Here is a 15,025-nt window from a genome sequence, read left to right as displayed (position 1 = left end):
TCCTTTTCGTCACTCTTCTCTCTCACGCTTTCTCTCATCTTTAGGTGGCCTGCTCCACCAACAGTTTCATGGGGTATGGGCCCGTCACCCCACACGGTTACGGTGCATCGTACAATCCGCACCCCAACGAGATCATCTTCTGTATTTCGGCCTTCTTCTCGTCGGATAAGACGAGTGCATCGCGTTTCGCCCGTTCACTCCAGGATTCGCTCGATGCTATGCGCGATCTGCTGTCCTAAGCGGGCCGAGAGGAGCGCTTTCGATCAAACACGCTTTATCTTTCTTCTTCTCTTTCAACAGCTCTCGTACAGCGTGTCGGTGGCCTTAAAGGAGACAGTAATGGATCAGGATAATGGTGGACAGAGATCGGAGATAACGGAACATATCAGCAAACGAAACTTATCAGTAAACGAAACATATCAGTTTTACCAAACGGTCCGAGAATCGTGCAAACGCCGATCGGGACAACCAAAGAAACGAAAACATATCATTAGTCGATAAGGAAAACTCGAAACTCCACAAGAGTTCAAACGAAACATATCAAGATTCATATCACAAATGCAGGTGATGCTAGCTTATAGGTACCGGGTAGCGCAGGAATTGTTGATCGCGAGCTTTTGTTTCCTTGCGATTGGTTTGCTGCTTGAATTGCGAACCATTCGCCATTAGCAGTATTCGCTTGTCTAGTTTTAAAAAGTAAAGTACTTCAGAAGCTTTGATCGTGTAGCAGCAATATCAGCGTATAGCCACCATGCATATCGTTTTTGATAAAAGCAGATAAATTTACTATGGCTACGTTTTACTTAGGAAATACTAATGAAATGTTGGATGAATCGTAAATGAATCGTTCTTAAAGAGCAATGTTAGGTTGTTAAATGTTAAACTTGTACAATTAATTTAAATGTGTTATTTTACACTTAAAAGGCTAAAAGCACTTGAAACTGATATGACCTACAATTTACCACATTTACGTTCGCAGCATTCGTTAGCCGACTAAAGGAGAACATGCTTTAAACCACGTTTACAATGTTCAAGGAACTTAATTACAGGTCTGTTACAATTAGTTTATACCTGTTGTTACTGTTAAACATAAAAGTACAATATGTTGAACTGCTGCTGTCTAAGGCATCATCTGTTATATTAAAGTTGATTTAACATGAGTATGCCTGTTACAATGTCTACTTAAAACAAACGTTGCCGTTGCGAGAATCAATAATGACTATTTATACCGTCTATAATATTCGGTGTTTGGCTTAGTAATGTTTTCTTTACGCGTTATTTGTACTATTAGTGTACGCGTTGGCTTGGTAGAAAGGTTGATATAAACCAGTTTCTAGAAGTTGAACAAAACTTGGACTACCGGAAATGGCACGATAATGTCAACGCCGTCCTTTCCGAGTTTTCTGAGAAGCCTGTACGTGAGCTAAAGTACGCCCGCACCAGTATATCTTGTCCAACAATTAGGAGAGAGCCTAGTGCAATTGTCAAACCGGTCAGTTGAGTAATTCGATAATAATTAACAAAATTAAAGCATCAATTGGCGAGCATACATTCGATGCCCGATAGCAGAATATATTAACAATGAACCACCACGTAGCGTAAGAAAAACCCTTGGCGCATGGTCGATGCCCTATGGGTTTAGCAGCGTTTGTTATAAAGCTTTGACAACTCCGGGATGACTCAACTATGGAACATGGTAATCCTTTAATCGTGCGAATAACAATAGACGGTACCAGTTTCATCGATAGGCATCTGGTGGATTTGTCATGTAAGTAGAACATATCATAAGATATCCAAATACATATCGATAACAATCCCTACTCAGCTCCCAGGACGGAGGTGGTTGTATCTCTACACATGTCACATTCTTGAGAAAGTACATTTAAATGTTTAACGTGAATCCACCAGCTGCTCCCCTTATACTACTACCATCAGTGTGTACGTATGTATCTGGGGCGAGGCGCAAGTGTTTTCACCAACTAGAGTTGAGACGCAATATGAAAGCTATGATAACATGATTGGATAAAGTGAAGTGAATGGGCAACAGATAAGGTATTAGTGTTTGCATGTTTCCTTTGGCTAAAGCCTATCGCTATCGAAAGTATTGCTTGTGATGTATGCGAAAGCAAAATGTTAGTGTTCATTGAACTATGTTCATATTCTATATACGGTATCTCCACGCGGGTTCCAGTATTTTGGAACGGCGAAGGTCAACCAGTACCAAGGGAGAACCTTTCGGAGAAAACCCAACCCTAGTTGGTAGCAGAAAATACTGTTAATTGTTATCACTATTAGCGAGTGGCTTGACATACCTAATGCAACTGAGACAAACCGATCGAATATAACGAAAGTTACTATGAAATGCATGAAATTTGTAACATCTCAGATGGAAAGTCTATCGCGCATATCAGACAAAAGCGCAGCTCATGGAACAGGAAGGTCGTCATCATAGGCTTGTCTGATATTGTAGGCTGGACGTGAATGCAAATGTACGGTGTATAACCTGCGTGAAACCTAATAAAGAATAGACGTTTGAAGAAACTACCAACAAATCTGGAGCATGTTCTCATCACTTTTCCCCCTGCCAGAATTTCGGATGTACGGTTGCTTTTCAGTGTGCAAACGGTTGCGTCGATGGTCGCATAATAAAATTGTGTATTTCGAATACCATACATTCATAACGACCTTGGTGTAAACACATCGAACAAATACGAGTAAGGAGGTAAGTAGTGTCCCGTAGGTACACACAAAACGTGTGTACTTCGTGAGTAAGTATCGATTATCAGTTTACTTTAAGACAAACAACCCGTTTTCCGTTTGCAGCCATCCTTTTGCAGTCATCGTCAAGGCATCCTGTTCCTGTTCTGTTGGTGTCTGGCAAGACGACCAGGGCACATCGTAATCTAATTGGTGAACTCGAACTCGATGTTCAGTGTCAGTGGTGTGAGTGGTTTTGTTTTTAGGAATGCGTCCAATTAACAACCCTAATTCTAACCACGCTTAGCGTATACTTGGCTATTCTATCCTCCTGGGCACATTAAAAGTAGACAAAACCTTTAACATACTAAGAACATTATTATCGAACAAACTGGCAAACCACTGGCCATACAAAGCAGGAATACATATCCCTGCATCTCCTAATACAACTCATACTCGCGTCTTTGTCGTCAAGATCGGTCATGATCGTCGTTTTCTATGAAGAGCTCGATTTAATGTTTCGGCGAAATGATCCCAACAGCTTTTTATCGATGGTCTCCGCATCAAAGTCATTGATCTAAGGATAGTAGGGGCCGTAACGACCATTATTAGTAAAATTGTTAGGCTAACTTGTATTTGGTGACCCATTAGTGTACCATACCTTACAAAAGATGTGCTGCAACAGTTCGTCTGCCTTTTGCCGATCTTTTGGATCGTGTTGCAAACAAATTTCCACAAAATCTTGACCTTCCTCCGAAAGGGTCGCTGGAATTTCGGGTGATTCTCCCATGCCCACCTTGAACATGATTTGGAAATTCGAATCGAACTGATGCCATGGACGCTGGGGTAAGAAATTAAGATAAAGCGTTACCGATTAACCTCATACGATTTTCTTCTCGTCCGGTCCCATGGCTTACCTTTCCTGAACACATTTCAATCACTACGCATCCAACGGACCATATATCTGCCGCCCGACCGTGTCCTTCGGTGTTTGTTCTTGTAAATACTTCCGGAGCCATGTATGCTGTAAGCGATGAAAAAAAAACACGATTGTTGTTAAATTTTTAGCATCTCGTAGGGTCATAGAGAGTCTCATTCTTACCTTGCGTTCCAACGTAGCCCTTCAGTTCCCCTACCATCGTTGTGTGGGCCTGTATCTGCACAGCCGATCCGAAGTCTCCCAGCTTCAGACAGTTGCCGTCTTTGTGGAGGAATATGTTGGCCGTCTTGATATCCCGATGCACCACTCCATTACGATGCAATTCTGCCACCGCTGACAGCAGCTGGTGTGTATAGCGACGCGTTTGGGCTTCCGGCAAACCTCCGTTCAGTTCCACCAAACTCTCCAAAGTACCCTCCGGGCAAAGCTCCATGAAAATCAGCAATTCTTCCTACACAATCGAAAAGTAGAGTTGATTAAAGTGGAACATGACCAATTACTGACTATACGCTCCACACTTACCCGATGCACCTCGACGCCATAATACTTCACTAAATGCTTATGGTTGATGCCCTCGAAAATCTTGAGTTCTTCCGCCACCTTCCTTATGGCGGCCGTTTCACCGGGCTGTATGGCGATTTCCTTCATTGCCATCAGTTCGCCGGTCGAGTTATTAACCGCCGTATAGACCTTCCCGAAACGCCCCTGCCCTATCTTAATACCGCGGTGCCAGCTAAAGTTAACGCTTCGCGCACGATTCAGCGTTTTGTTGTGGTAATTGATTTCCTTCACATTTCCGATCAAGTTGCGCTCGCGTAACCAATCGTCCAGTTCACAGTCCAACTGATTTACGGCATCGCGAACACGCAGCTGCCGCAAGGGTCGCGTTCCATGGGAACTACCGCCATCGTTCGTTGTTATGGTGGAGGAGGTTGAGCTAGGTACCGACGGAACGCGTAATCGGACTTCGTTGCCACTATCATAGGAAGTTTGCTTACGGAAAGTGGCATCGGTCAAATCGATTGGGCTTCTCGAGCGTAGCATAACACCATCCTCTCGCAGACTCAGCTGATTTTGGAACGTTTTCGGTGAATAGCTTATGGTTGGAATCGAGGCGCGTCCCGTCATCATCGTCGGAGTCGGTGTGGTTGGTGGTTTCACTGCAACACCGGCGGCTGACGGTGAAGGTGATGATTTGCGGGATCGGGGCGACTTCCGGATACGCTCCGGTTCGCGTATGTTGCCAATCACGTGTGAGATGCATGCATCCATCTTCAGCTTCAAATCGTCAAACTCTGCGTTCGTTAGATGGCTGGTGCAGGTCGGATCACAGGCCGCAATCAAAAACTCAAGCCCCTGGTTGGCCCAACGGGGCCGAAGACCACGACCCCGCTCGCACCATTCCATCACAAAGTTCATCCACAGCTTCGCAAATTGGATGATGGCTTTGGCCAGCATTAGCTCCGACTCGCTATCGCGGCATATGTCCACCTTCGTTTCGTACAACCGCGCCACATCCTTATGATACTCGAACCCAAACTTGTACCCCTGGTGCAGAATCTCGCGCACTCGCGTTAGCGTACCAACCCGGTCGATCTCATCGAACTCCTCCATGTTGGTGTGGGAGCAAATCAGCTGCAACTCCTCGATCACAGCCGCCAGCTTATTACGCAACAGCAAAGCATTACGCTTTAGCATCTGCAAGCATTCAGCCACCTCCAGGCATACGGGACTGGTGCTATGCAACTTTGCCGGTGGGCACGACTTGCGACTCCGTAGTACCACCCCTTCCAGCTCCGCCTCCTCAGCACCGAAATCACTCACTGCATCGCCCTCATCGTCGCAGTGCTCGCGATGGAAGTCGGCGTGCTCCAGCTCACGGAACAGCGTCTTCGCGAACGCCATCGTTTTGAGTGTTTTCTCGCGCGAATGGGTAAACATGCGCTGAGTTTCACGACAGATCGCAAAGAACTGCCACTTCTTGTCGGTCGTCTGATCGATCCGCTGGCTGCGTTCAAGCAGATCCTTTAGTTGCCGCATCATATCACTTCCCGTTCGCTCGAGTATGCGCTCGACGATACTACAGTACCGCTTGGCCGCCGGTCCGTGCTGCCGTGGTATCATCGGACAGATGAGCTTCGTGAATCGCCACTCCTCATCGAGCGCCGCCTTCTGGTGGCTCTCCGGCACCGTCTCCAGTATCCACCGTTCACCTAGATCGAGGTAGAGCTCAAAAATCTTTCGCACCGTCTCATCGAACAACTCCATCTCGTGCATGTACTTGTCAAGCTCTTGTTCGCGATCGTACAGGGCCGTATTGACGTGCTTCTGGAAGCGCTCACGGTGTATCATCGCTAGTGTGAGACCCTCCTTCAGCTCCTTGATGTGCTGCTCGAGGCTAAGCGGATTCGGTTGCTTGGGGCACGTTTCGAGCCGCATCTTGAGAAACTCGTGTATCACCTCCAACGGAATGAGGGAAAGGAACAGAAACGCCGACACGTATGAGGGAAGATTTAGTTCCTTGGCTTCCTCACTCCACGCACCGTACCGGCGTAGCTCTACCTCCTGCTCGCGCTCCAACGGCGGCTCGATACACGGGATGTCCGCTTCGTCAAACAAACAGTCCTCGTCTAGCTGTTTGGAAGGGTTTTCCAGCGTTAACTGAGCTTTCCGTAGCACCACATTGTGCAACCGATGCAGAAAAGTTAACGATTTGCCCAAACCACGACACTTGAGCACATTTTCGATGTATTTTCTAAAATGGCAGATCGAAGGAAGTTAGATTGAGGTGTTGACCACCACCACACAGAGTATGAAATACAGAACACTTACCGATACAGCGCGTTACCCATATTCTGGGCCGAAGTGGAGGACATTTCCGTAAGCGTTTGCACGTTGTAAAAGTTAAAGCTATTCATGTAACGCCCGTACTCCGTGTCGCCCGGAAAAGACTGTTGTCGTTTGAAGGAAAGCTCTGAAAAATCCGTTTCATCACTATTGACACTCTCCGTTGCACTACCGTCACCACCGTTGCAGCATCCATTGTCCATGAACTGCACGCGTCGTGAGGAGTTCGTCGCACTTTCAACGGACGAATTGTTTGATCCACTCGGACCAGTTTCGTCGTTCACCGAGGACGATGAGGAACCATCGTTGTTCTGCTCCATTATAGGCCACTTAATAGAGGATTCCTTCTTCGATGGTTCCTGCAACCGGGCGAGTAGTTTGCCAAGAATGAGCAACGTCATGCGATGCTGACGCGTCACGTTGTACCACAGGCACATCGCTTTGACGCGGTTCACGAACCGTTCACTTTGGTACACCGGAAACGCGATGCCCATGGCACGGGAAGACGGAAAGAGGCACTCCTTTGACTCGAGTCGCATCAGCAATTCCTCGACCTGCCGCAGAGCCATCGTCTGCACTTCAAGACAATCTTTACAGTACATTGAAAGGCACCCGAAGCAAAACACATTTCCATTCGACGATGTTCCTGTACCGAACCCACTGTCGGTGGTTTCACTCGTCGTTCGAACCAGTTTGCGCTGGAAGCGAAAGTTCATAATTTCATCCAGCAGTTCACCGATCTCTTGCCGTGCCTGGCACAGCAAGCGATCCTGCTGCTCGATCGAGCGGTCCGCATGCCAGGCTTGCAGCTCAAGCCAAATCAGATCGTTCACCTGCGTCTGCCAGAGGCGCTCCTCGTTCGACAGAACACCGGCGCGTGCGGCACGTTCCTTGTCCACGCTACCGAGTTTGATCAGATCGGAGAAAGTTTCGTGGAACTTGATTCTGTTCTCTGGAATCGCATCAACCGGCCGAGTAACGGGACACCCGCTCAATCCGGACGTTGTGGCGAAGATTATATCCCGGTAAGCAGCAGCCGGTGGTGCCGAGATACGGCAGCCAACGGGACGTGAAGCTACGCTCATGAACCGATTGCACGATTCGATCAGTGTCGGTGGGGCCGGTGCGACACCGACCATCGGCATACTATCCGCACGCTCTTCCATCAGCATCATCGGTGCATTCTGTGTCTGCTGCTGTGGACCAGGAACGGTGGTCCCTGTCGTTCCTGCTGCCATCGACTGGACACCAACGCTCCCAGAGACAAACGATGATACTCCATAGTTGCCCGAGGAGCGTATCGGTAGGATGGTGATGGCGGCCGACATTTTAATGTCCCGCTCCGAATCACGCAGCAACTGCGTTGACCGTTTATCGCTGCGCACCTTATCCTCACCGTTGGCCGGTTCCATGATCATCTGGTTCAGTATCGCACAGTCGACGGTATTACGACGATCGGCACGCGGTCTCGCCAAACGGCCTCCACCCGTACGCATTTTTACCGATCCCTCCCTGCGTGTGGGAGATAGTGGAAGGAAAAAGACAAGGAAGTGATTAGAATTAGAGGACACAATGAACCATTTCCTAAAACGACAATCCCCCGGCAACCAGCACAACGGAGCCGGATTATCATTCGACTCGTAGCTGTAAAATCATTCACTCTCCATGACTGGATTCAGTCGTGGCGATTGTGTTGCCTGATAAGAGCGGCATCTTGGTGAAGTTTATCTAATCAATCGCATGCCGAATGCAGTTTTGATTTCCATCGTTCGACACCACGCAACCAAGCATAAAAAGGGGTGGCTCTGTGTGGGTGTGCATGAATGTGCAAAAATCCGCTAAACTGCCGCGTACTACCACCGGTATCTCTAGTCTATTGGTCGCGTTACACATCAGCAAACGCGCCTACTATGGCAACACTGGTTACGGGGATCCCATCACAGATTTCCGTCGCCAACACGATTTGCGTCAAACACGTGGGAAATTCATGTTTGCTTCGATGCCATTTTCACCGTCCCCCAACCCTTCGGCTTTACTTACATCCTTTGCTTGTTGCTGCGATATTTGTTCTTTATGCGAGTCCGGGGTGGCGTACTGCCATACTGGTCTGCCCACTGATTAAGCACTTCGTCGATGGACGAGGCGCGTAGCGTTTCCTCCAGCTCCTGCGATTCAGTCGAGTCCGTAAATTCGTCGTCCCGAAACTGTAGCCCAACTGGTTCGTTGTTGTTGTTGCTGCTGTTGTGAAAACAATCGAAGAAAAACCAATGGTTACTACGGACACCCACTCGGGGAGATTTTCTTCGGCGTGCAAATCGCCTATGCAATCGATAACGTTTAGCACCTCAAGCTTAGGTTAGGCCGACGGAGCAAGACTGTTTCGCCACTCAGCCGCTTACGGCCATTCAAACCTACTGTCCAGTTCAAAAGCCCTTATCTTATCTATCGAGAAAACCGCGCGTACCGTGATTCCCATCACACCTCTCCTGGGTCGTCCGGGGAGGTTGGTCAGCTGCCGAGACCCTGCTCGGCTTGCTTGGATGACCGCCTCGACCACCTTCCTGCTCGCTACTCTCATGAACACCATTTGTTGTGTTATCCGCGGCCGAGAACTCACAAACACAAACGCGCAGCACGCGGCAACGCGGCAAGAATGCGTAAACTATAGTTAAACTAGCTGCCCCGACAGACTTCGTACTGTCTTTGATCGGTCGTGGGTTTATCGTAAACAGGAACTTTAAAATTTTAGTAGATATAATTTTATCTATTTCATAATTTGGTAGTATTCGATTTATCAATGAACCAAATCAATAGCTAGGTCCGTTAGTGATGTTGGAAATAGAGATGCGACGTGCTTGTAAATATGAGCTGGAAAGTTAACATGATGTTTGAGTTTTAAGGCTTTGCCTTTCGGGCTAAATGACGTCATTTGGAACAACGAATTATATTTTCCCAAGTATTTTTAAAAAAAGTTTGACTTTAGTATTCGGCTTGCACATAGCTCGTTAAGTTCAAATGCTGTGTATTTAACGGCATTACAATACGACACACTTGATCCATTTTTCCGGTATTCAGCTTACGATGATTTAAATAGTCACATGGTAGATCATAACTAAAAGCACCGCACTTCAAATAAACTCAAACGTCGATCGATCAGATCGAGGGTCTTTCTTTTCTCTCGGACATTCTCGGTGATCATTCCAATCGCAAGTTGTTCTTGATAGATAGGATATGTTGGTATTGTTTTCTATTACTATTCGGTTACTGCTGCTTTATATGTTTGTGCATGCAATTCCGATCGTTTACCATTCATAATCCGATACGTTGAAAATTGTCAATCATAAGAGGCACGTAAATCAATAGTCGAAAATTAATATAATTCTTGATCAATTCAAATATTTCGCAACTGAATAAGTTATTGTTTCATGTAAATTGATTGTATGTATTGGTCTCATTTTTAAAATTATTATTCATGAATTAAACGCAAGTATATAATTTTCCCTTCCATTACTCTGCTCTGCAAGATGTACGGAATGGAGGGTGGTGATGGTGGATAGGTGAAAGAAGCAAGTAAAAGAGTATTAAGTGAATCCAATCGATTTAGAGACCATCAAAACCTAGGAAACGATACCCATATTGCCCTAGGACGTATTTTAAGGATTGGGGTTGTATGGAAGCTCCCCTTTCCCCTCATCAGATATAGACCAAATTTTGTCCCATGGTTTCTCAGATGACCATCAACAATTGTGCAAGTTTTAATGGTATTCGGTTCATAACTCGCGGAGTAATGAATGTTTTTAACAATCAAGTGTTAGAGAAGGACATGAAGGAAGGTAGCGGGGGGTTTCTAACCATGCCTATAGCACTCACCGGCCCCAAAAACCCCCACATACCAAATTTGGAGTCAATCGGTCCAGTAGTTTCGGAGTCTATACCGGACATCCGGACAGACACATTCATTTTTATATATATAGATGTTATCTAAGGAAAACAGAGAAACTGACGCACGCAATGCCGCCCATATTATGGTACTGGGGATAACGAACGCCAAGCCGATGTCTCAGCGCCTCCCTCACACCCTCTCTACAAACCATGTGTGGGCGATGCAGTGATCTGTTTGTTAGGATGCGGCATAAGGAAGGCCATCACCCCCCAATCGGACTACTATTCTTCGTGCGGGAATCCCACAAAACGAATGGGAAGCCATTTACGCCATTTCATTTGGGGCCATTCCATTAGATTAGCGAAACGAGCTAGAAATTCGGTATCAAGCTTGACCCTGTGTTCCTGGTTGTCGATTAACAGAACATCAATTTTGCTATGCCATCGGTGTCCTCTTGCAGTGTCACGATAAGAACCACATTCATCGCAGCAGCAGCAGCATTACTCATTTCGTTTGATTAAAACGAGCGCCATGCCACGAGAAAGGGTCAATCAACAAGGCACCATATTATCTTTTTTTCTTTCTTTATCCGGCGGTACAACCGACGAGCGGTCTTGGCCTGGCACAGAAGATTCCTCCACCGCTCGCGATCGAGCGCCGTCGTCCTCCAAGTCGTTAGTCCAGCTATTCTGGCGTCAATGTCGATACCGTCGCTCCATCTCGATTTGGGCCTACCACGCCCTCTTTGTCCATCCGGAAGGCCTAAGAAGACTTTACCGGCTGGGTCGTCGTCTGCCATTCTCATGACATTCCCAGCCCACCGAAGCCGGGCGAGTCTCATGTGCTGCGCGACAGTGAGATCGTCATACAACGCGTATAACTGCGCGTTGTATCGGCTTCTCCATCGTCCCTCCTCACACACGGGGCCAAATATCCTTCTAAGAACTCTCCTCTCGAACGCGGATAAGAGGGCTTCGTCCGTTCTGGACAGTGTCCAAGTCTCAGAGGCGTATGTGAGCACCGGTACTATATACGTTGTATACAGTCCCAGCTTCGTCCTTTTCGACAGATTTCTCGAGTGAATTAGTTTCCGCAGGCTAAAGTATGACCGGTTGGCTGCTAGCACCCTAGCGCGAATCTCTTGTGTTATGTCATTGTCGGTGCTAACTCTTGACCCTAAGTAGGTGAAGTTCTCGACGACTTCGAACTTTTTGTCACCTATTAGTACGTCACCCCCAAGCATATTAGGCATAATAGCTAGCTAATTCACCGACCATTATTCAGTCCATTTTTGGTGTCAGTCGCGTTTCCGCATCCACCAACACGTGCTCGGGGGCTCAGCAATAAGCCGCGATATCACGCGGGCTCGACAACTGCCACGAACCGAAAACGCAACCACTACACGCCACACACTATCCCACGGGGCGAAGCGACGATATCTGCCACCATGGTGTGTTTGTTGTTCGCTTATCATTAATTACACAATAGAATAGACTCGGCGACCGGTGATACTGGACACCCCATCACACTTCACTCGCTTCAACAGCTGAGATATCGAATCCGCCATCATCGCGCACGTTCGCACATAAATCTGGTCCGCTCATCGGTGGAGTGTTCCAGCGCTGCCTACTGCCGGGAGGAGCTGGTACTGAACTCGTCCACGGATCGACGGAGATATCGGAGAACTGACCTTTTCTGACTCCGGTACGGACTCCGTATCGGGAGATAAGGCAACTTGCTCGTAGCACTAGCGTCTGGGTGTGATAGGGCAGGAAAGAATTTAAAGCCACGACTGCTCGTCCGCAAAATCAGCGCACCTGTGATTGACGACAGCTCGGTGTCGCGTTCCCAGACCCAGCGGAATTTGCTAATTGTCGTGGCAAATAGTCCGTACTCGTCTGGGTGGGCCTTGCAATATGGTACGGGACGGTGTGCACTCACGCGAGTCAAACGAACGAACTTTGCTGACGAATGGATTTGCTGTGGGGCTGGCCGGCCGGAGCGGGGGGTCTCTGGAAATGCCGTTGCGTTCGTTGCGTCAAAGTCCATCATCAAGTACGGCGGCATCAGCACGTTTGTTTCGGCGTACGATCGGGTTGCACAACGAAGAGCAGCCAACATATACGAATTCTCCAACCATATGGAACGGGCCTCCCCGCACGTCCCCCACCAAATCCCCCTCTTTTGTGTGTATCGCAGTAGCACGCCTTCGACCAGATTTGTTGTTTGTTTAGCAATTATCTCCATTCCAGTATTGATTGTTGAGTTGCGTGAGCACGGGGTCTATGACGTGACAGTGACCCTTTGGCACCGAGGTCGTTCTTCAGTTTTCAGCACTTTTCTGTTCTCCAACAAACCGGTCCACAACGACACCAGACACCAGCGGTTCACCACGAATCGATCCGGTCGGAATACTTACCCGGAACATCCAGCAGCGGTTCCTTCGATTCCGTTGCCATCGTCTTCGTCGTCTTCGTCGGAACCAAAGTTGATTTCGATCCCTACTCGACGCTTCCAATCCGAGTCGGCCATCGCTTCGCTGCGACACCTGACGTACCGCAACTCGCAATCAACAATGATTGGAATTTGCTTCCGCGACTCCGCGTCGGTCGTCGATGCGTCCGTCGCCGCCCTTCGCTCTTCGCCCGCCTCTCACTCCGCGATTTCACCGCTACGCAACGTGCCGCTCATCACGATGACTTGCGTTCCGCGAGCCCCACGGGTGCGTAACAGGCGGGGATGTGGGGCTGGGGAAGAGGAAACTACGAAAAACGGCGAACGAAATGAGTCCAAAGGGGTGAGGAACAGGTAAAAAAGGGGGGAGACGGAGAAAGTGTCACCCGAAACGACGAAACTGAAGATCACAACAAACCGCAAAACTCCCCGCAAACAAAAACGCTTTAAGCCCGCCACAGACCGCAAGCGGAGCTTGCGAAGCGGACGGAACGGCTCGCCGCGGATAAAGTCGCTAACACATACCGATCGTGGCGCGTACGGCCGGGCACGGCCGTGTATAGCGTTGAACCTATTGGTATAAACCAAACAATGTTTACGAAAACACGGATTGTTAACGAAAACAAAATATTACATTTCTATTAATTATCATGTTATACTATACATATTATTATCAATAAAATGATTCCATGGGTCTGTGATGGGCTTTAATAAACGCCTTAACAATGCCTCAGTAAGGAGGCTTAAAAGGGCGCCAAACTATTGAGTGTGCGTGTCATCCGCCCCAGTAGGCTTAACCCCCTGCTAGATAAGCGCCAGATAAACGGCAAAAATCCATAAATTTTATCGCGACCGCTTTCTTGGTGCGATCAATTTGAATGGATTTTTGCATCGCGGCGCGACAATCGCACGCTCGTCTATATGGCGCTTAACACATAAAAACGAACAAAAAAAGTATATTTTAATTTTATTTGATGGTATCAATATCGTCAACCGATAGTTTAAAATCGAACCATTCCCGATTGCAGATATCAAACTCATAGCCGATAATGTCATAAATACACAAATTTTACCTTTAATTTTCATGAAGCGAGTTTGATAATTAAGTTCTCGTATGCAATAATATATAGCACATTGGTCTCCCCCCTCACAACAAGTCAGGATGGCCGAGCGGTCTAAGGCGCTACGTTCAGGTCGTAGTCTTCTCTGAAGGCGTGGGTTCGAATCCCACTTCTGACAACCCACTTTTTGCCTTGCCAACCTCTCATGGTAGATAGATATCTTCCTTTTCCTTCCAACTAATACACTAATGATATTAAAACCCGCAATACAATGTAATTGATTGAATAATTTGATAATACTCCATTACATCAATCGTATGACGGAGAATTGGAAAAGACAAAGGTATGATGAATAATATACATAATTGATGACGGTGTTTACATATAGTTTAAATCATAAAAAACTAAAGGATTTAGAGGTAACAAAGTTGGAAACAATGAATGATTGATATGGGAATTAATGGGGTTGAGTAACAACAATAAAAAAGCGATATTTTGTCAGAAGTGGGATTCGAACCCACGCCTTCAGAGAAGACTACGACCTGAACGTAGCGCCTTAGACCGCTCGGCCATCCTGACTTCTTAAGGGGGGGACATCGGATTTTTGTTGGATCCCGCTGCACTGCACAGAGGCTACTTACCTTACATAATCATCGCAGCATAACGAACATGCCGCAAAAATAGATCACGGTTAGATTAACCAGCATTTCACGTTTTAAATTTGGATCCTCAATGACCTGTTTACTATCTAAAAACCGTCGCAATTCAAGCAGCGAAAGATCGATGAATAGTAAAAAGAACGACTCTGATCGAGTTTATGTTTAGATGGCAGCGGTGTTTTATTATTTTTACATAGTTATTTTCGTTAAGCCGTTCTGCTGCAGCCTTTCTGTTTTCTTGATCCTTGATTCCATTTTCCTCCCCGTACCGTGTATCACTTTTGCTCTTTTCCTTTCCGCGCTAGATTTCATTTGATTTCTCTCAGTCTAACAACAGATTGCAATTTTGAGAAAGTATAGCATTGCAGCAATGAATTTAAGCAAACATACATTAATGTGCATAGATACTACTAGGCAGAACTTTGGTACTACTCGATTGCCGATAGCACCCCTCTAGATTAGGTTGTAATAAAATACAAAATCC

The 15,025-nt window shown here is 47.0% G+C and overlaps 3 protein-coding genes and 2 non-coding genes across 9 annotated transcripts in view; 2 read left to right on the top strand and 3 right to left on the bottom strand.

Moving 5' to 3' along the window:
- Window positions 1-2,542, top strand: part of LOC125949133 (choline O-acetyltransferase) — a 32,441-nt gene extending 29,899 nt beyond the window's left edge. For both annotated transcript variants that reach the window (XM_049675883.1, XM_049675882.1), the window contains exon 9: window positions 45-2,542. In XM_049675883.1, the coding sequence (XP_049531840.1) occupies window positions 45-239 (195 nt within the window). In that variant the 3' untranslated portion in view covers window positions 240-2,542. The remainder of the gene's footprint in view (window positions 1-44) is intronic.
- Window positions 2,543-2,631: 89 nt separating this feature from the next.
- On the bottom strand, window positions 2,632-13,232 carry LOC125949109 (mitogen-activated protein kinase kinase kinase 4). Of its 2 annotated transcripts, none has more exons than XM_049675810.1 (8): window positions 12,787-13,232; window positions 8,525-8,722; window positions 6,470-7,996; window positions 4,160-6,392; window positions 3,800-4,088; window positions 3,615-3,721; window positions 3,359-3,538; window positions 2,632-3,274 (listed from the first exon to the last, which is right to left on the bottom strand). In XM_049675810.1, exons 1-8 carry the CDS (start codon window positions 12,897-12,899, stop codon window positions 3,194-3,196), a joined length of 4,728 nt encoding a protein of 1,575 aa, XP_049531767.1. In that variant the 5' UTR covers window positions 12,900-13,232; the 3' UTR covers window positions 2,632-3,193. The 2 variants fall into 2 exon arrangements, with proteins under 2 accessions (XP_049531767.1, XP_049531768.1); XM_049675811.1 differs by having other exon boundaries at window positions 8,525-8,719.
- A 745-nt stretch (window positions 13,233-13,977) lies between these two features.
- Window positions 13,978-14,060, top strand: Trnal-cag (transfer RNA leucine (anticodon CAG)). Its single transcript has one exon. It is a non-coding gene; the product is annotated as a tRNA-Leu (tRNA).
- Window positions 14,061-14,378: 318 nt separating this feature from the next.
- Window positions 14,379-14,461, bottom strand: Trnal-cag (transfer RNA leucine (anticodon CAG)). The gene has a single exon. It is a non-coding gene; the product is annotated as a tRNA-Leu (tRNA).
- A 223-nt stretch (window positions 14,462-14,684) lies between these two features.
- Window positions 14,685-15,025, bottom strand: part of LOC125949112 (uncharacterized) — a 57,185-nt gene continuing 56,844 nt past the window's right edge. For all 3 annotated transcript variants that reach the window (XM_049675821.1, XM_049675823.1, XM_049675824.1), the window contains one exon: window positions 14,685-15,025. This exon is cut by the window's right edge and continues 5,209 nt beyond it. The gene's annotated coding sequence lies outside the window, so the exon portion shown is untranslated.

Source organism: Anopheles darlingi, chromosome 2 (assembly GCF_943734745.1).
Source record: "Anopheles darlingi chromosome 2, idAnoDarlMG_H_01, whole genome shotgun sequence".
Classification (NCBI taxonomy): domain Eukaryota; kingdom Metazoa; phylum Arthropoda; class Insecta; order Diptera; family Culicidae; genus Anopheles; species Anopheles darlingi.
This window is presented reverse-complemented; position numbering and strand designations above follow the sequence as displayed.

Excerpts from the sequence above, each read along its gene's own strand:
- LOC125949109 (XM_049675810.1), bottom strand. The coding sequence starts at position 12,899 with ATGGCCGACTCGGATTGGAAGCGTCGAGTAGGGATCGAAATCAACTTT. Across the intron at positions 6,393-6,469 it reads ATGGGTAACGCGCTGTATCG|AAAATACATCGAAAATGTGC; the intron begins GTAAGTGTTCTG and ends CTGCCATTTTAG. Across the intron at positions 3,539-3,614 it reads TTGAAATGTGTTCAGGAAAG|CGTCCATGGCATCAGTTCGA; the intron begins GTAAGCCATGGG and ends TTCTTACCCCAG.